Here is a 19,576-nt window from a genome sequence, read left to right as displayed (position 1 = left end):
ATCCCCATATAGGGATCTGAACCCGTGGCCTTGGTGTTATCAGCACCACACTCTCCCAAGTGAGCCACAGGCCAGCCCAGGAGGCATTTATTGAGTGCTGTATTCCAGGTGCCATTGTAAGCACTTGACACATGACCACCTATAAGGCAGATGCTGTGATTACCCTCAGTTTACACATGGGGAAACTGAGGCCCAAAGAGGTCTGGTAACCTACCCAAAGTCACATAGCAAGTGAGCATTGGAGCTGGAACGTGAAGCTGGAATTCTCCAAGAATCTGTACCCTTGACCTCGCGTTATGCAGCCTCTCTTATAAATGATGGTCCACAAAGCTGGGCACATAGTAGGTATGCAACAAGTACTAGATTAAATGACTTTCATTTTTATGGATCTTCATCAGTCAGTCCTCATCTTTTTCTGATGCATAAACTGAGGCTTAGAGGGGGGCAAGAGTTTGCTTGAAGACCCCCAGCTCATCAGACCATATGGGATAATATTAATGTTATGTAGTGCTCACAGGGTATGAAGTAATGTTCTAGAACTTTTATGTGGATTAAGTCATTTATTTTTTATTTTATTTTATTTTTTTTAAAAGATGACAGGTAAGGGGATCTCAACCCTTGGCTTGGTGTTGTCAGCACCACGCTCAGCCAGTGAGCCAACCGGCCATCCCTATATAGGATCCGAACCTGTGGCCTTGGTGTTATCAGCACCACACTCTCCCGAGTGAGCCACGGGCCAGCCCTGGATTAAGTCATTTAACTCTCAGGCTGCCCCCTGAGGAAGGGACTATGATTATCCCCAATCTGTGGATAAGGAAACTGAGGCCCAGAGAGGTAAAGTCACTGCCCAAGGTGGGCCAGCTCCAGAGCTACCTACTCCACATGCTCACATGAGGTTTTGGCCATGAGTCCCAACCTCTCCCCTCTCCTCCTTTCTTCCCAGGCTGAGAACCTCTTGCTGGATGCCGAGGCCAACATCAAAATTGCTGACTTTGGCTTCAGCAATGAGTTCACGCTGGGCTCGAAGCTGGACACGTTCTGCGGGAGCCCCCCGTACGCCGCCCCGGAGCTGTTCCAGGGCAAGAAGTACGATGGGCCAGAGGTGGACATCTGGAGCCTCGGCGTCATCCTGTACACCCTTGTCAGCGGCTCCCTGCCCTTCGATGGGCACAACCTCAAGGTGCTGGGCAGAGCTGGTGTGGGGATATTGCTTTCCGTGATCAAAACCCTTCCCCCGCACATCTCCTCTGCAGAGGGCCAGAGGGGAGGGGCTGGCCTGTGGTCACTTCACAAGATGGGGGCAGGCAGGATGCAGGTCCCCACTGCCATGAAGCCAGGCAAATAAACCATGCTGTGTTGGGGCTCACAGCAGGAGCTTCACAGCTGACAGGTGTGGGTTCAAAGCCTGGCTCACTCACCCACTCAGTAAATGTTTATTGCTCACCTCTGTGTCTCAGGCTTTGTTTTAGTCTTTGCAAATACGGCGTGAACAAGACAGACAAAAATTCCTGCCCTCATATATGCTATATCATGGGTGAACCTTGAAAACATTGTGCTAAATGACAGAAGGCAGTCACAAAAGGCCACAGAGTGTATGACTCCATTTATATGAAATGTCCAGAATAGGCAAATCCATTGAGACAGAAAGTAGATTCATGGTTGTCTAAGGCTGGGGCGATGGGGGAGCTGGGGATGATAACTGAGGGACACAGGATTTCTTTTGATTTGATGAAAAATGTTCTAAAATTGATTGTGGTGATGATTGCACAACACGGTGAATATACTAAAAACCATTGAATTCTACATTTGAAACAAAAAAATGTCTCTCTTCTCCAGGGTTCTATTCCTGTACTAGCCACCCAAAAAGAAAAAAAATTATTGTCCTGTCCTCATGGACTAACATTCCAACAGCAGAATCAGGCAGAAAACAAAATAAATAAGCAAAATGTGTATTATGTCAGTTGCTGGCCAGTGCTGGGGGGGTACAGTGGGGGAAAGAATATTGGAAAGAGGTGGGAAGTGTGGGATGAGTTGTAGTTAGCATTTCTTTTACCCTTAGAACTTTTTATTTTGAAACATTGCCAATCTACAGAAAAGTTGCAAGAATAGAACAAAGAACACATGGTACCTTTCAAGAGATTCACAATTGCTGGCATGTGGCCACATTGGCTGTATCTGTCTGTATATGCACATGATGTTATTGCTGTCGTCATCGTTATTGATGGACCATTTGACAGTTAGTTGCAGACATTGTGTCCCTTTGTCCTTAAAGGCTACAGTGAATTATATCCTGAGACCAGGGGCATTTTCCTGCACAGGAAATGCAGCACTTATAGGATCTTGGCCCCTACCCCACAGTCCATACTTACATTTCATTAGTCATCCCAGGAACATCGTTGGAGCTGTTTTTCTCCCTAGCCCAGGATCCACCCAAGTTCCCATAGCTGCATTCAGTTGAGCTATCTCTTTTTGTCTCTTTGGAACAGTTCTTGGCCTCTCTTTGTCTTCCATGACATTGACATTGTTGACAAGTTCAGGCCAGTTATTTTGCAGAACATTCCTCAATTTGGGTTGCCTGGTGTTTCCTTGAGATTGGATTCAGGTGGTGAATTTTCGGTGGGCATTCCACAGCTGGGATGCTCTGTCCTGCTTGGTGCGGCCTGTGAGGAGCATGGAGCAATGTGAGATTGATAAGTCAGGGAAGTCCTTGCTGAGGACAGGCCATAAGAGCAGAGACCCAAGTGATGAGGAGAAGGGAGCCCCTTCACCGTGTCCTTGGCTGAGCAGCTGAACCCTCTAAGCCTCAGTCTCCCCCTGTGTTCAGTGAGGATCATAAAGATACCAAACTTGTAGCAGTGATTTGAGGCCTTGCTGAGATCAAGGATGCAAGGTGCTTACTTACTACAGCCCCTGGCACTCTGGAAGTACCTGGAGCCTGGGACGAGGGTCCTATCGTGGAATAATTTTCCTGAGCCCCAAGTGTGAAGCTAAGAGACTTTTTTTTTTTTTAAAAGATGACTGGTAAGGGGATCTTAACCCTTGGCTTGGTGTTGTCAGCACCATGCTTAGCCAGTGAGTGAACCGGCCATCCCTGTATAGGATCCGAACCCGTGGCCTTGGTATTATCAGCACCGCAGTCTCCCGAGTGAGCCACGGGCCGGCCCATAAGAGAGTTTTCCAAAGGGCTGGGCCAGTGTCTCACCGGCCTCAGGCCCTTATCACCTCCTGCCATCCTAGTTTCCCCCACCAGGGACCCTGGGTCTTGCTGGGCAAAGAAGGCACACAGCAGGGGGCAGGTTCAGCTCTGTCATTTCCTTTATTTTTCTTATTTTTATTTATATTTATTTATTTATTTATTTATTTAAGGAAAAATGACATTTATTGCTTACAGTTTCTGAGGCTGGGAAGTCCAAAGTCCCTCTGGTGATGATGGAGTCTCACATTGTAAGGTGGTGGAAGCAAAGAGGAGAGGGAGAGAGAGAGAGAGACTCTCTTTTAAAACCCTCAGAACCACACCCCTTACCACCATTTTTTATCCATTCACTACTGCCCAGTCCTACAATCCAATCACCTCTTCAAGGCTCTGCCTTTCAATTGCCATAATAGGATCTCCCACCCTCTTAACAGTCACAGTGGGGGTTAAGTTTCTAATACATAAAACTTGGGGGACACAATTCAACCTTCAATGAGTTTTGGGGGGACAATTCAATCTGCTATATTCTGCCTCTGGCCCCCCAAAACTCTTATCTTTTCCACATGCAAAACATTCATTTTATCCCCAAAGTCTTAACTTGTTTCAACTCAAAAGTCCAAAGTTCAAAGTCCCATCTGTGAAATCAATATGTTACCTACTTCCAAGATACAATGGTGGGACAAACATAGGGTATATATTCCCGTTCCAAAAGGGAGAAATAGACCAAAAGAAAGGAGAAACAGGTCCCAAACAAGTCCGAAACCCAGAAGGGCAGGCAGTAAATCTCAAAGCCGGTGAATCTTGTAACTTGACTCTATGTTCAATGTCCTCTGCATGCTGGTGTGGGGGTTGGGTCCACAAGTCCTCTGGGACCTCCACTGCTGTGGCTTTCCTGGTCTCAGGTGATGCTTTAGCTCTCACAGGCTGGCGTTGCGCATTGGTAGCTCCACAGGTCTGGGGTCTCCATGGTGGTCCTGCTTTCACAGTTCCACTAGACATTGCACTGATGGTATTTCTCTGCTGCAACTCCAACCCCACGTTTCCACTTGGCATTGCTCTAGTGAAGGTTGTCTGTGGTGACTCCTCTGTGACAGATCTCTTCCTGGGCCTCCAAACTTTTCCATACATCCTTTGAAATCTGGGTGGACGCTCCCAATCCTTCCCAGCTCTGGCATTCTGTGAGTCTGCAAACCTAACACCACATGGATGCTGCCAAGGCTTCCAGCTTGTATTTTCCAAAGCTGCACATCTAGCTACACCCGGGACCAATTTAGCCATGGCTGGAACAGCCAAAGCAGCTGTGGTACTGGTGCTAGAAGCAGCTTCCTGAGGTGGCCCTGAGCAGTGAGCTTTTTGAGGGTATCTCTGGCCTATTCCCCAGGACCATTCTGTCTCCCTAGGCCTTCGGGCCTGAAGTGGAAGGATTGGCCCCAGAGGCTTCTGCAGTGCCTTCAGGGCCTTTCCCCCTTGTCTTCATAATCACGTACTTTTGTGTTAATCTTCTTAGTACTATTGAATTTTTCTTCTGAAAATGCTCTCTGCTTCTCTACCACATGGCCAGGCTGCAAATTTTCTAAATCTTTACGCTCTGCTTCCCTTTTATTTATTTATTTTTATTATATTTTTAAAAGATGACCAGTAAGGGGATCTTAACCCTTGACTTGGTGTTGTCAGCACCACACTCTCCCATGTGAGCTAACTGGCCATCCCTATATAGGGATCCGAACCCGCGGCCTTTGAGTTATCAGCACCACACTCTCCCAAGTGAGCCATGGGCCGGCCTTTCTGCTTCCCTTTTAAATTCCGGCTTTATGTCACACTTTTTTGCCACCATAACTCAGCGTAGGCTGCTACAGGTAGCCATGCAGCTTCCTTAATGCTTTGCTGATTAGAAATTTCTTCCATCAAATGCTCTGGTTCACAACTCTTAAGTTCCAACTTCCACGAAGTCAGTTTCTGAGTCTGGAAAGTCCAAAGTCCATCTGGTAATGGTGACCGTGACCTAGGGGGTCTCACATTGTAAGGTGGTGGAAGGAGAGAGAAGAGGAAAGGGGAAGGGAGGGGAGGGGACTGTCATTTCGTTTCTGAGTGACCTTGGACAAATCGCTTTGTGAACCTCAGTCTCCCCACCTGTAAGGTAGGGACATTGAGTATCCACTTGCAGCCAGACTGGGAATGTAAAGCCCTTCACTGGGGTTGGCATCTGGCCATGGCATCACACTTGGGAGCCATTCTAGTGGTGGTAGTGGTGGCCCACAGGCTAATTCTCACCGTCAGTTGACAGAGGCAGTGTGGTGCAGTGATTAGCACAGGCTCCAGTGCCTGACTGCCTGGGCTTGAACCCACCACTTCCTGACTGCACAACCCCAGGGCAAGTGACCTAACCTCTCTAGGCCTCAGTTCCTTATCTTAGAAATGGGCATCATAACCACACTTGATAGCATTGTGGAAACAGATGTAAAGTGCATGAAGCACTAAAAACACTGACCAGGATGCAGTAAGTGCTCTAAAAGCCATACTTATTAAATATTCACAACCCTTGGCCATAATGATCTGAAGACCCAGGAGGCCCCTAGGCACATGCCTCTTCCAGCCCCTTTAGGAGAATGCCCCGGAAGGAGGCAGAGGGCTCCACCCCCAGGGACTCCTGTTCATCCACCCCACATCCCCACCCAGTTTCTCTCTCCCTCAGTTCTTTATTCAGGTGGAAGGGGTTCCTCCTGGTCTGCCAGTCCATGGAACCCGGAATTTATTCTATTTTCCACAGCTTAAGTAGGGCCCCTCATGAAAGGCCCTTAAAAAAAAAAAAAAAAAAAGGGCCAGCTTATAAATCCATGAATGCCCTTGGAGAATCATAGCTCTTTGGAAAACAGGCTTGGCTGACTGGCGGGGGGCGGGGAGGGGCAGGTGGTAGACGGTATGAGAGGTGGGAGAACAGGATGAGGGTAGGCAGGATTCTTCCTCCCCTTTTATAAACCTAATATTTAAGTAGCACTTGCTCTGGTCCAGCCATGTGCTAACATTTTATGGATATTAACACATATACCCTAACAGCAAGCCTGTGAAACAGAAGCTGTGTTCTCTGTTTACAGATAAGGAGACTGAGGCCCCAGAGCCCAACTTGCTTTCCTACCTCCTTTCTTCTCTTGCTTATGGAATTTGCTCTCTCTCTGAGATTTCCTCTGAATGAAAAGTTATGTCACCTTAAAAAAATTTTTTTTTAATTGCTTCATCTAATACAATGTTCCCATTTTACAGATGCGGAACTGAGGTTGGGAGATAGGAGTGGGGTTGTGCCCACCTCATCAGGGTTGGGACTTGGAGCTTCTGTTGCTTCTGTGGGAGGGGTTGGGACAAAGGTGTAAGGGATGTGGGCATGTGTAATAGGAGGGAGGTGGGGTGACCTCCCCAACTAACCCCATCTCCCCAGGAGCTGCGGGAGCGTGTCCTCAGAGGGAAGTACCGGGTCCCTTTCTACATGTCAACAGACTGTGAGAGCATCCTGCGGAGATTTTTGGTGCTGAACCCAGCTAAACGCTGTACTCTTGAGGTGAGGCCCCAGCCCTATACACCCCAAGTCCCCCTCTCATCTCCTGACTCCCCAAACCCTGCCTGCCTGGCCCTGACAGTCCTCCTGCCCTTCACTTTCCTCTCCTGTGCCACCTGCCTAAGATCCGTTGCTGGCAGTTGGGGGCAGATGGGCAGCCCAGGAATAGGCTCCCAGGCCCGTCCTGCCGCCATCCTCCAGCAGCTTCACCCACTCCCCGCCTTGCCAGTAATTAGCTAATGAGCTCCTAGGATGATTACAAGGTGCCAGGGACCCAGATGATGTGGAGGAGGGAGGGTGGCATCAGGAGGCTCCGGCTGGGGTACGTGGGGAGGGAGTGGGATGAGGAGGTGCTAGCTCTCAGGAAGCCCTTGATTCCAGGGTGTTAGGCATTGGAGGCGTGGGGCAGGGCACACAGCCCCAGTTGGGGGCCCTCCCAGGAGGTGGGGAGCTATGTTATTCCTGATTCCTTCTGACGCCTGTCTTCTCCCTTCTGTGTTCCCAATCCCTGCAGCAAATCATGAAAGACAAATGGATCAACATCGGCTATGAGGGTGAGGAGTTGAAGCCATACACAGAGCCTGAGGAGGACTTCGGGGACACCAAGCGAATCGGTGAGGGTCAGGGAGAGCAGGTTCCCCAGAGGCTCAGAGCCACAGGCCACAGAGCCAGGGGTGGAGCCTCCCAGCACCTGTCCCTTTGGTTAGTGCATCAGAGAAACTTGCAAGGCAATTAGGGAGAGTGGTGAGGTACCTGGCCTCCAGTCCCTGCTCTGCCACTTTATAGCTCTGTGTCCCTGAGCAAGTGGCTTCCCCTCTCTGTGGTTCTATTTTCTGCTCTGTAAAATGGGAACCATTATGGAACATACCACAGAGTTATTATGAATATTATGAATATTAAATGAGTCAATCCACCTAAAACACTTACATTAGTACCTGGTGTGTAGTAAGTGCTGATGCATGTTAGCTTTGACTATTAAGACACAAAAAGAAATCACAGATCACTTCTAGAAGAGTTTGAGCACAAGTCATTGGAGATCTGCATGTTTGAGAAACCCCTACCTTGGCACATGCATCATCCATCACCCCTTTTGTCCTGATCCCTCTGACCTGGAACCCTAGAACTCATAAATCCTAAAGCATTACCTCTGGCAGAGCTCCTTAGAAACCATCCAGTAACCCTCTAGTCTACAGCTGAGGAAACTGAGGCCACCATCAGAGCCTGGCTGCTTCAGTCAGGACTTCCATGATTGCAAGTAACAGAAAACTGAAGTCAATCTGGCTTAAAGCAAAATATAATAATAATAATAATAATAATAATAATAATAGTAATAATAGTAATAATAGGTCGAATCAAAAAATAGTAAGTTGAACCATATGAAATTGTTATTTTATAGGTCAAAAATTGTCCATACTGGCAATTTCATATAGTTTAACCTAATAGTAATAATTTATTCATTCACATAACTAAAAAGGCCAGGGTATTTCAGCCTGCAGGCAGAGCTGGATCAGATACTCAGAGACAGTTGCTGGAATCTTCTCCATGGTAGCTTCTTTCCTAGGCAGCTCTCACCACAGGCCGCAAGCTGGCAACAGCATATTCTAGTAGCCTGCACACTCTGTAAGGAAAAGAAGCCACTTTCCTAATGTTCCAATAGAAGCACCAGGCTGGTGCCTGTTGGCTATCCCTGAATCAGTCACCATGGCCTTAGGGTTAGGACACTCTGATTGGCTAGAATTGTGTCATGTGACCGCCCTAAACCAATCAATGTAGTTTTAGGGAAGGAATGCTCTGATTGGCCAGACCTGGGACCGTTGCCTGCTCTGAACCAACCAGTGTGGCTTTGGGGATGAAGCACTCTGGCCAGACTTGGGTAATATGCTTGCCTGTGGGATTTGGAGCAGGCAGGAATCAGCCAGATGATCTGAGGTGGGAAGGAATGTTCTTCCAAGGAAAATCAGGGTGCTACTGGCAGAAGGAAGAATGGATATTGGACAGGCCAAAGAGCAGACATTGCTGAGTGATGGAGAAACAGGTGGAAGGCAAGAGTTGGGGAGACTGAACCTTCTCTCCATTTCTCTCTTTCAGAGGTGATGGTGGGTATGGGCTACACACGGGAAGAAATCAAAGAGGCCTTGAGCAGCCAGAAGTACAATGAAGTGACCGCCACCTACCTCCTGCTGGGCAGGAAGACTGAGGTCAGAGGGCGCCAGGGGCCCTTGGGAATGTGCAATGCATGGGATGGAGGGATTTAGGGGGCAAAGTGGACAGGGGTCTGAGACACATCTGTCATCCTCTTGCAGGAGGGTGGGGACCGGGTTGCCCCAGGGCTGGCCCTGGCACGGGTGCGGGCACCCAGCGATACCACCAATGGAACCAGCTCCAGCAAAGCCACCAGCCACAGCAAAGGGCAACGGAGTTCCTCCTCTACTTACCACCGCCAGCGCAGACATAGCGACTTCTGTGAGTATCAGCCACACAGCCTCACATGCCATCTCCCACCCCGAGGCTCAGACCTGTGTTAAGCCAGGGTTCTCTGATTGGCAAGCAACAGAAACATGCTGGAGCTAACTGCAGCGATAGGAGGACTGTCTTGTAGAGACACAGGGGCGTTGCGTGGACTGTCTTAACTTGGAGGCAGGAATGCGTGGCAAGGCTCAAGATGGGATTAAAACTGGAAAAGCAGCCACACCCAGAGCAAACGCTCTCTGTGTCTTGCTTTCTCTCTGCTTGTCTGGTTTTTCCTTTGTCTCTTACTTATCTCATCTTATCTTTTTTCCTGATCTCTCAGATCCCAAATTTCTCACATCTCAGTTTTGGAGACCAGCCCAAATGGTAGCTGAAATTTCTTTGGACCACTCACAGGGATGGAGTGCTGATATCAGACTCCAGTTGGGTAAATGCACTGTAACTGGGGTACAGGAGGACACATTGTACAAAGTGGCTGCTGAGAGCCTGTCCTCCACAATGAAGTGAGGGGAGGCTCTTCCTAGTGGAATGAGGCTGGGCAGACACCTAATTGTACTCCACATTCTGCAATGGACAGGCATCCACTGCAGAAAACAAATAGATTCCACCACCACCACAAATTAGGCACAGAAACTTCCAAGAGATCTCTTACCCACCTCATTGTCAAATGTTAATCCTCTCCACTGATTTTTTTTAACAGCTTTATTGAGATAAAATTTACGTACCATACAATTCATCCATTTTTTTTTTTTTTTTTTTTTTTTTTAATTTTATTTTTTTAATTTTGTTTGTCGTTTTTTCGTGACCGGCACTCAGCCAGTGAGTGCACCGGTCATTCTTATATAGGATCCGCACCCGCTGCGGGAGCGTCGCCGCGCTGCCAGCGCAGCACTCTACCGAGTGCGCCACGGGCTCGGTCCACAATTCATCCATTTAACGTGTACAGTTCAGTGGTTTTAAGATATTTACAGAGTGGTACATACATCACCACAATCAATTTTAGAACATTTTCATTACCCCAAAAGGAAACTCCACAGCCCTTAGTCATCAACTTCAAATCCCCTACCCACCTCCATCCCCTGGCAATTACCACCCTACTCTCTACAGATTTCCTATTCTGGACATTTGAGAGAGATAGAATTATACAAAATGTGACCTTCTGTGACTGGACTCTTCCATTTAGCATAATATTTTCCATGTTTAGCCACATTGTAGCATGTACAGTGCTTCATTCCTTTTTATTGCCAAATAATATTTAATTGCACAGACATACCACCTTTTTTTTCCCCCCTGTGGCTGTCTGGTACGGGGATCTGAACCGGACCTTGGTTGTTACAAGGCTGCCCTCTAACCAACTCAGCTCAGCTAACTGGCCAGCCCACCACCTTTTATCCATCCATCTATTAATGAACATGTAGATCATTTCCACTTTTTGACTACTGTGAATGCTGCTGCTATGAACGTTCATACACCTGTTTTTGTGTGGATGTGTTTTGCCATCATTTCTCTTGGACACGTACCTAGGATTGAAATTGCTGGGCCATCTGGTAACTCTACATTTAACAGTTTGAGGAACTTCCAAAGTGTTTCCCAACTTTCTGTTATTTTCACAGCCCTTCTTGTTTGCCGGGGTGAAGTTCTTTACTCTGGGACAGGCACTAGAGTGGGGAGAGGGGTGCCAGGGAAGATCAGCGTGAGCCCTCAGCAGGAAGTGCTGGGTTCTGCCCTAGCTTCACTGTTACTGGATGGTCAGACCATTCCCCTCCCCTGGGTCTCGTTTTCCCCATGTGTAGAATAACAAGATTGGCCTAGAAAGTCCCTAAGGAGCTTATGACTCCAATATCATACAGTTAGAATATGGTAACCTTCAAAAATCCCCACATAGAGACCTCTTGGATTCCAGCGATTCTTGAAGTGAGTGAAGGATTGTTGATGGGTGCCCAGTGTCTGTGGTTGTTGTTGTAAAGCTCTCAGCTTGTTGTGGTTCTGGGACTTTTGAGCATTAAGGTTCCTGAGGATTTAACATGCAGAAGTTCTGACTATCTGAATCTAGAACATTTTTTACCCTCGATACTAAACCATAGATTCCTAAGATATTCTAAGGGTCCAGATTTATTTTCTTTCATTTTTGAAATTGTTAATACAATCACAACCTTCAAAATTTGATAGTATGGGGCCGGCCCGTGGCTCACTTGGGAGAGTGTGGTGCTGATAACACCAAGGTCACAGGTACAGATCCCTATATAGGGATGGCCGGTTAGCTCACTTGGGTGAGTGTGGTGCTGACAACACCAAGTCAAGGGTTAAGATCCCCTTACCGGTCATCTTTAAAAAAAAAAAAATCTTTGAGGGCCGAGCCCGTGGCGCACTCGGTAGCGTGCTGCGCTAGCAGCGTGGCGACGCTCCCGCCGCCGCAGGTTCGGATCCTATATAAGCATGACCGGTGCACTCCCTGGCGGAGCGCTGGTCACGAAAAAAAAAAAAAAAAAAAAAAATCTTTGTCCAACACACATCCCCCAGGCCCCCAGTTACTCTTCTTTGAGGCAGCCACTATTACCAGTTTTACATGATTCATTTGGAGAAATTTTATTCATATACAAACATATAAAGAGATAGATATGGGAAGGGGGGTAGGGAGAAAGGGAGGGATAGAGAGAGAGAGAGATTAAGGAAGGAAATAAAGACATATAATAACAGTAAACATATTCTCCCCTTTTAATACAAGTTATAGCCTTTTGGAGATATTTATATACAAGGAATCTTCAAAAAGTTCATGAAAGGATAGACTCATATTATTTTTTAGTTCTATTTTTCTGTGAATTTTTAAAAGAAATTCATTTCTTTTAAGCAAATAGATATAGATAAATATATAAAGATATTTACTTTTCCCCTTTTTTATACAAATGATATGGCACTCTATTCCTTGCCTTGTCTTTTCTACTTTACAGCCTATCTTGAAGTTCTTTCGTATTCCTACATAAAGCACTTCCACATTCTTTTTTATAGCTGTGTAGTATTGCATTGTATGAAAATCCCTTGACTTATTTAGCTGTTCTCCTAGTAAGGGACATGTAGGCTGTTCCCGATCTTTTGACCTTACTAAAAAAAAAATAATGATTCAATGAATAGCACATATGTACATTATATCATTTTGTTTGGAGTTTCTGGGTCAGTGTATGTGCATTTATAACTTGGACAGATCTTGTCAGAATGGCTCACACAGAGACTGTAGCCCAATGTGAGGGATTCTGAGGTTCCAAGCATCACCCAGTGTTGGTTCTGGGTTTTCCAGGTGATGCCAGCTTTAATTGATCCCCTCCCTTCGCCAGGTGGCCCATCCCCTGCACCCCTGCACCCCAAGCGCAGCCCAACCAGCACGGGGGAGGCAGAGCTGAAGGAGGAGCGGCTGCCAGGCCGGAAGGCGAGCTGCAGCACGGCAGGAAGCGGGAGTCGAGGGCTGCCCCCGTCCAGCCCCATGGTCAGCAGTGCCCACAACCCCAACAAGGCAGAGATCCCAGAGCGGCGGAAGGACAGTACGAGCACCCCTGTGAGTGGCCGGGCATGGGGGCCTGGGCAGGGGTGAAACCATGTGTGGCCCAGCCTGCAGATGCTGCCTAAGTCACATTCCCCAGACCACCACATGGAACTCCTTATTATATCCATTCGTTCATTCATTTATTCAACAAACGTTTATTGAGTGTTCTCTGTTTGCCTGAGATTGTGCTTGATGCTAGTATACAAATTAGCATTTACTGTCAGAAACAGAAGTGCAGTAAGTGCTTTTGGCAGGAAGGATTTAATACAGGGAATTAGGTGCTTTCAAAAGTGTAGGAGAGGCTGGCTGGTTAGCTCACTTGGTCAGAGCATGGTGCTGATAACACCAAGGTCAAGAGTTCGGATCCCTGTACCAGCCAGCCACCAAAAAAAAAAAAAAAAAAAAACATGGAAAAGTCTGGAGGAACAGGCAATGGGCTGGACCTACAGGAGTGACACTCAACAGCAGAACTGACTCACCAAGGGAGCTGCTACCTCTGAGGCTGCCCAGCACTGGGGAATTCAAGAACATACAGTCATGGCTTTAATCCAAGACTCAGAAACCTCATCCTCCACCAGAAGAACCTCTCAATGCCCTGAGTGCTGGAGAACAGGCCCTAGAGCCCTGCTGAAGCTAAGACCCTCATCTCATGACCTTGCCTGTGTGAGCAGAAGCCAAAGGGGGCAGGAAAGCACCTGCCACCCCATTTCTACCGTCTGAATCCTCATGAGTACAAAAATTGGCAGAACCCAGTTCATTTCCAGAATCTGAGCTGCAGAGGAGTCTGGGAAATGTAGTCTTTGGCTTTCCTGCATCTGCATGGCATAGTACAGGCTCAGGAAACCAAATGGTATAAAATGGTTGAGGAAACCAAAATATCCTTGACATAGGAATACAAGAGTGGAGGCAGGTTAGGAAAGGGGTTGGGACCCTGAAGCTGCACAGAGTAGAGTTTGAATTGCATTGATGAGCTGTGTGACCTTGGGCAAGTGACTTCATCTCTCTGAGCTTCAGTGTTCCACTCTGGAAAATGGGCTCATTAAAAACCTGTGTTGTTATGAGTATCTTGTAAGATCTTATACATAAAGCACTTTACACAGTGTCTCTGGCATAGTTAGCACTCAGTGAATGAGAGCTATGGTTATTGTTAAACTAAACCCACACCTTAAGAAGCTAGAAAAGGAACAGCAAATTAGCTCCAAAGAAAGTAGAAGGAAAAAAAAAAAAAAAGAAAGAAAAAAACAAAGAAAGTAGAAGGTAGGAAGTATTAAAGAGAAGAGAAGAAATCAGTGAAGGAGAAAACAGAATTGCACTAGATCAAAAACTCAACAAAGCCAAAAGTTGATTCCTTGAAAAGATTAAGAAAATCAGTAGAACCCTAGCAAGACCAAGAACAATGAACACAAATTACAAGTATCCAAAATGAAAAGGAGGACTATGTTCTAACCTGAAAATATGCTAATATATTAGGAACTACCTTATGCCAATAAATTTGACAACTTAGATGAAATGGACACATTCCTTTAAACACAATTTACCAAAACTGACATGAAAAGAAATAGAAGACCTTATATTTTTTTATTAAAGAAATTGAATCCATAATTTAAAACCTTTGCCATAAAGAGATTTCCAGGCCCAGATGGCTCCCACTGGTTGAATTCTTCCAGACATTTAAAGAAGAAAATAGTGCCAATTTTAGACAAACTTCCAGAGAATAGAAAAAGGGGGATCTCTTCTCCACACATTTCATGCAGCAGCATAATCCCAGTGCCCTCTGTCTTCACAGAGCTCCCTGTCCAGAGTGGGAGGAGCAGGGTGGGGACATATATGTGAACAGACATTGACAACACAATGTGATGGAGGCTGCAGTGGGAGCCCAGGGGCCTGTGGGAGCCCAAGGAGGTATCTGACTCAGCCTGGGAGTTGGGGTATACTGTGAAATGACACCTGAGAGGTAGGTAGGAGTGAGTCAGGGGAAAAGGTAGGAGGAATGTTCTAATAGGTGAGACAGCCTGTGCCAAGGCTAGGAGGGGAGACCATGTGTGGCATGAATAAGTATGTGAACAAAAAGTTTGGTGTGGCTGGGCTGTACCCTGCGAGGGCAGGTATTGCTGGAAGAGGAGAGGTAGACACAGATGCCCTCTGGAAACGTTCCCTCTCTCCCTCAGTTTCCCCCTCTCCTCTAAGCTCCAACGTTCTCCCTGACTCAGCCTACGTGGCTGGTATCGCCCATGAACTTCCATGTCTTTGGGGCCTGTAAACCATCTCCTACTCACTCTTGGTTCCCACACAGGCCCTGACTCAGTCATCATGAGCGGGGGAAGAGAGGGTGAGAGGGAGGAGTTAAGGGCACCTCTTCACCTCCTCACTCCCTTCCCGGCCATGTCTCCCACAGAACAACCTCCCTCCCAGTGTGATGACCCGCAGAAACACCTATGTTTGCACAGAACGCCCAGGGGCTGAGCGCCCGTCCCTGTTGCCAAATGGCAAAGAAAACAGGTATGAGAGGGCAGCAATGGGGTGGTGGTGGGGGGGGAAGTGAGCAGGACCCCCCCATTGATCTAAGGTGATGGGTGTGCAGGGAGGGTGCCATGGGGACTGGAGAGTGGCTGTGTCTGTCCTTCCCTTGGTAGAATCTACCCATATAACCCCTGCTCCCAGATCCCCCTGAAAACCCACTCCACTTAATTAACTAGTCAGCAGCACCAGGAAAGCAGTCTGCCCTGTTCTCCACCTACTAGAGCCTTGGGAACCTGAGTTGATTTTTTGAATGATCCATTTTTAGAACTTGAGAGAAGCCCCAGAATGTTGCAGCTTCGACATCATCTGGTTGCTGGTTTTCAAGCTTGTTTGCCCAAGTTTAAGTTTCTTTCACCTGACAAGTGAGGGAAACCAATTCAGACTGGCTGGGGCATAACAAGGGAATGAATTGGTTCACATTACAGTTCAAGTCCAGAAGCAGGGCCAGCTGCAGGATAAGGACACTCCCGCCCACCAGGACTGTAGGGCATGTTAGTAGCCGACACTGAGGTGTGCTCAGGGATGCACCTTATAAATGGATGCAGGTGTTAGTGTTTGGCATGGGCAGAGTAACAGAGTGGTTGACAGTCATGTTTCTATGACTACTCAGTCTGAGGTGGAGTCTTGCCCCTGCACTCTGCTAGCAAGATTAGCTTTGGCTAATCTCTGTGCCTCTGTTTCTTCCTCTGTAAAATGGGGCTGATGCTGTCTGCCTCCAGGCCCCATTAGAGGGATCCAATCTTATAGAGGGAGATGTGTCTTATACCTGGCACAGGGTCTGATATGCAGTAGGCATTTGATGAGTGAAAGCTTTTTTGGTAGTTACTAAATAAAAACAATAATAGTGAACAGTCATCAAGCAGCAACCATGTGCCAGACCTCTATGTATATTAGGTGGTTTCCTGCCGCTAACAACTCCATGAGGTAGATCCTAGTATCTCTACTTTACAGCTGAGGAAATGAGTCACAGAGAGGTGAAGTAATTTGTCCTAGGCCACACAGCTGGTAAGTCAAGGATCAAGGAGCAAAGATTCCAGACTGACTCCATAAGCTACATTTGTAACCACTATGGTACATGGCCTTCCAGGTCTGGTCAAGAGACAGTGAATCAGTTAGATTATAGACTCAGTTGCTGTAACAGAGAGATCCCAAGGTACAGTTGCTTAAATAAGATGGAGGGTTAGTCCTCTGTGACTTAACTGATCAGAGGTAGGCTGACAGAGTCCTCCAACAACCCAGAGTGATTCTACCTGGGTCCTGTCTCAACATGAGGCTCTACCTCTGGGTCTGAGGCCACTGCACCAGTTGCCACCATTTCCCAACCAATAAGAAATGGGCAAAGAGAGTAGGAGGCAAGCAGCACTCTTTTTAAAGGCATGACCCAGAAATAGTACAGAGCACTTCTGCTTATATCCCATTGGCGAGAGCATAGTCACCTGACCCACCCCTAGCTGCAAGAGAGGCTGGGAAATGTAGTTTCTGGCTGGGTGGCCATGTGCAGTTCTCATACTCACAGGGGTTTGGTTACTAAGTAAAATAGAGAGGATGGATTCTTAAGGAGAGGGAGCAGCCTCTGCCCAGTCAGGGTTTCTTCTCTGAGATCCAGGCTGGTCCTGGGGTCCCTGGGAGGATGGAAATTGGAGTTCTGGCCCCTTTTATCAGGACTGGGAGGATCAGAAGGGCTGGAGGAGGGTCCTAGGACAGTGGGACCCCCACTACCCATGTAGCATCTTGAGAGAGTTAGAAGGAGGGGCCTTTCCTCTTTATTTTCATCTGTTGAAAATTGTCATAATGAATACCGGTGTCCTTGACATTCACATCTATTCATTGCCCAAGTTTGCATGATGAGAGTTCAAATAGCAGTGTTTGCCAGATTGATTTGGTTCCTGGGGTTCAGATGGCAGATAGCAACAGAGTTATCCAAAAATTTATGTAAATCTATTTAATTGCTGAGTTTGGAGCGAGGAGAGTTGAGATATAGGGGACAGTGCGGAGGGGGTAGAGTTTGAAGAAGGGACAGTCTGAAGGAGGGGTAATTTAGGAGCAGAGAGCATCAGGAAAGTAATGTTAGGGTTGTATAGCACACTGCCTGCATAATTGTATATGGGAGCCTTGTCTCTGAGCTCCACGCTGGTTAGGGTTTCCGGTCTCAGGACAGGACAGTCAAGAGTCAGGGACTGGGGCCTCGGCCTGCCTCAGGGCCCAACTCTGACTTGTTCCTCTCTTTCCACAGCCTGGGCACCCCACGGGTACCCCCTGCCTCCCCGTCTAGTCACAGCCTGGCTCCCCCATCAGGGGAGCGGAGCCGCCTGGCACGGGGTTCCACCATCCGCAGCACCTTCCACGGTGGCCAGGTCCGAGACCGGCGGGCAGGGGGTGGGGGTGGCGGGGGTGTGCAGAACGGGCCCCCTGCCTCTCCCACGCTGGCCCATGAGGCCACACCCCTGCCTGCTGGGCGACCCCGCCCCACCACCAACCTCTTCACCAAGCTGACCTCCAAACTGACCCGAAGGTGAGCTCCATAGGATGGCAGGGGGTGGGGGCAGGGTGGAGGGTCGATGGGGCCTAACCTTCTATTCTGCTCTGCCTCTGCACCCCGACGTTTCCTCTTCCTCCTCCTCTTCCTTCTCCTCCTCCCCTGTCACCCCGCACCTCCTCACACTGCAGGGTTACCCTCGATCCCTCTAAACGGCAGAACTCTAACCGCTGCGTTTCGGGCGCGTCTCTGCCCCAGGGATCCAAGATCAGTAAGTCCTGTCCATGCTCCGCTCTTGCTGGCTCTGCCTCCCTGTCTGCATGACTGACCTGTGTGTGCGGGCATCGGGGAGGGGGCTCTGTGGATGTGAGCAGCATACGGGGTCTGTATGTGGGGTCTGGTTGTTCATTCACTCATTTATTGAACAGTAGAGCAGCCAGAAGCATGGCCTCTGGAAGCAGCCCCTCAAAGTCCAGATCCCAGCTATGCTGGTGACCTTGAGCAAGTTACTCAACCTCTCTGGGCCTCGCTTCTATAAAATGGGGGTTGTAATAACAGTACCTTCTTCCTAGGGTTGTTGTGAGGACTAAATGAGGTGATACGTGGACTGAGCTTGGAGCTTTGCCTTGAAACATGCTTTACGAATGTATTACTTATAAATAATTTGTTTGCTGTTATTATTTATTAAGCACCTCCTGTGTGCCTGGCACCATCCTAGGTCCTGGAGTAGAGCGTGAATAAAATGTATAAAATCCCTGCTCTGGCAGAGCCAACATTCTACTAGGGGACCAAAACAGTAAACAAATAAGTAAAACATATAGACCGTCAGGTAGTGACAAGTACTAAGAAGAAAAATAGAGCAGGGAAGAGGGTCTGGGGTATGGAGGGGTGCAGCTTTAAATGGGGCAGGCCTCACAAAGGAGGTGTCATTTGAGCAAAGCCTGAGTGTGTGTATGTGTGAGTGTGTGTGAGAGAGTGTGCAGGTCTCTGCTGTCCCTTCTATATATAGATGTGTATCTCTGCCCATCCCCCTCTCTTACATCTTCCAGTTTCTTTAATATCTTTCCTATGGCCTTCACTAACCATTTCAGAATGAGCCCCCTTCTGGGGAAGAGAGGGAAGTCAAATCCTGACTCCGGGTCCTCCCCAGCCCAGCTCCAGCCATCAGGGAAGGACTGGGGCTGAGGCAGGGGCTGCCCAGAGTCCCAGAGGCAGTGGGTTGGGGGAGGAGGGCTCCCTATGTCCAGATTAGACACTGTCCCTGTCTCCTCCCCTAGGGTCACAGACGAACCTGAGAGAATCGGGGGACCTGAGGTCACAAGGTGAGTGCATGTGCCTACCTCTGACTGCCACACCAGCCCCTTCCCTGCACCTGCCTCAGATCCCACTTGCCTCCCTTACTCACCCCAGGCCTTAGATGGGGCCTGAGTCTCATCTTACAAGTCCAACTTCCTGAAATGACCTCTCCCTCCTCTGCCAGCACCTCTTACCCCTGCATTGATTTCTTTTATTTCCACCCCATCCCTGAGCACCTTCCCTTGACCATCTTTAACTTCAACCTTGTGCCTTCTACAACCCAACTCCTCTTCCTATCATTGCCCTTCTCCTGGTTTTTTCCTGTCATCCAATAATGGCAGAATGGTTGCCAGCAGCTCTGGGCCAGTGGGTGGCATACATTATCTGTACAGGCCTAGATAGTAAATATTTTAGTCTTTGAGGGCCAGTCTGTGTTACACCTTTTCGCTTCTGCCATTGTAGTGCAAAAGCAGCCATATTCAATACAAAAACAAATGGTTATTTCTGTGTTCCAATAACATTTATCTACAAAAACAGGCA

The 19,576-nt window shown here is 47.9% G+C and overlaps 1 protein-coding gene across 2 annotated transcripts in view; it reads left to right on the top strand.

Moving 5' to 3' along the window:
* The window catches only part of MARK4 (microtubule affinity regulating kinase 4), a 34,560-nt gene that overhangs the window by 12,199 nt on the left and 2,785 nt on the right, over nucleotides 1–19,576 (top strand). Inside the window, exons 8-17 of one of the 2 annotated variants that reach the window (XM_063110391.1) lie at nucleotides 944–1,180; nucleotides 6,624–6,743; nucleotides 7,255–7,354; nucleotides 8,829–8,938; nucleotides 9,044–9,203; nucleotides 12,539–12,756; nucleotides 15,140–15,243; nucleotides 17,498–17,776; nucleotides 17,932–18,011; nucleotides 19,018–19,062. In XM_063110391.1, the coding sequence (XP_062966461.1) occupies nucleotides 944–1,180; nucleotides 6,624–6,743; nucleotides 7,255–7,354; nucleotides 8,829–8,938; nucleotides 9,044–9,203; nucleotides 12,539–12,756; nucleotides 15,140–15,243; nucleotides 17,498–17,776; nucleotides 17,932–18,011; nucleotides 19,018–19,062 (1,453 nt within the window). The remainder of the gene's footprint in view (nucleotides 1–943; nucleotides 1,181–6,623; nucleotides 6,744–7,254; nucleotides 7,355–8,828; nucleotides 8,939–9,043; nucleotides 9,204–12,538; nucleotides 12,757–15,139; nucleotides 15,244–17,497; nucleotides 17,777–17,931; nucleotides 18,012–19,017; nucleotides 19,063–19,576) is intronic. The other variant, XM_063110390.1, reaches the window with a different exon arrangement.

The sequence above is a fragment of the Cynocephalus volans genome, chromosome 10, assembly GCF_027409185.1.
Source record: "Cynocephalus volans isolate mCynVol1 chromosome 10, mCynVol1.pri, whole genome shotgun sequence".
Lineage (NCBI taxonomy): Eukaryota > Metazoa > Chordata > Mammalia > Dermoptera > Cynocephalidae > Cynocephalus > Cynocephalus volans.
This window is presented reverse-complemented; position numbering and strand designations above follow the sequence as displayed.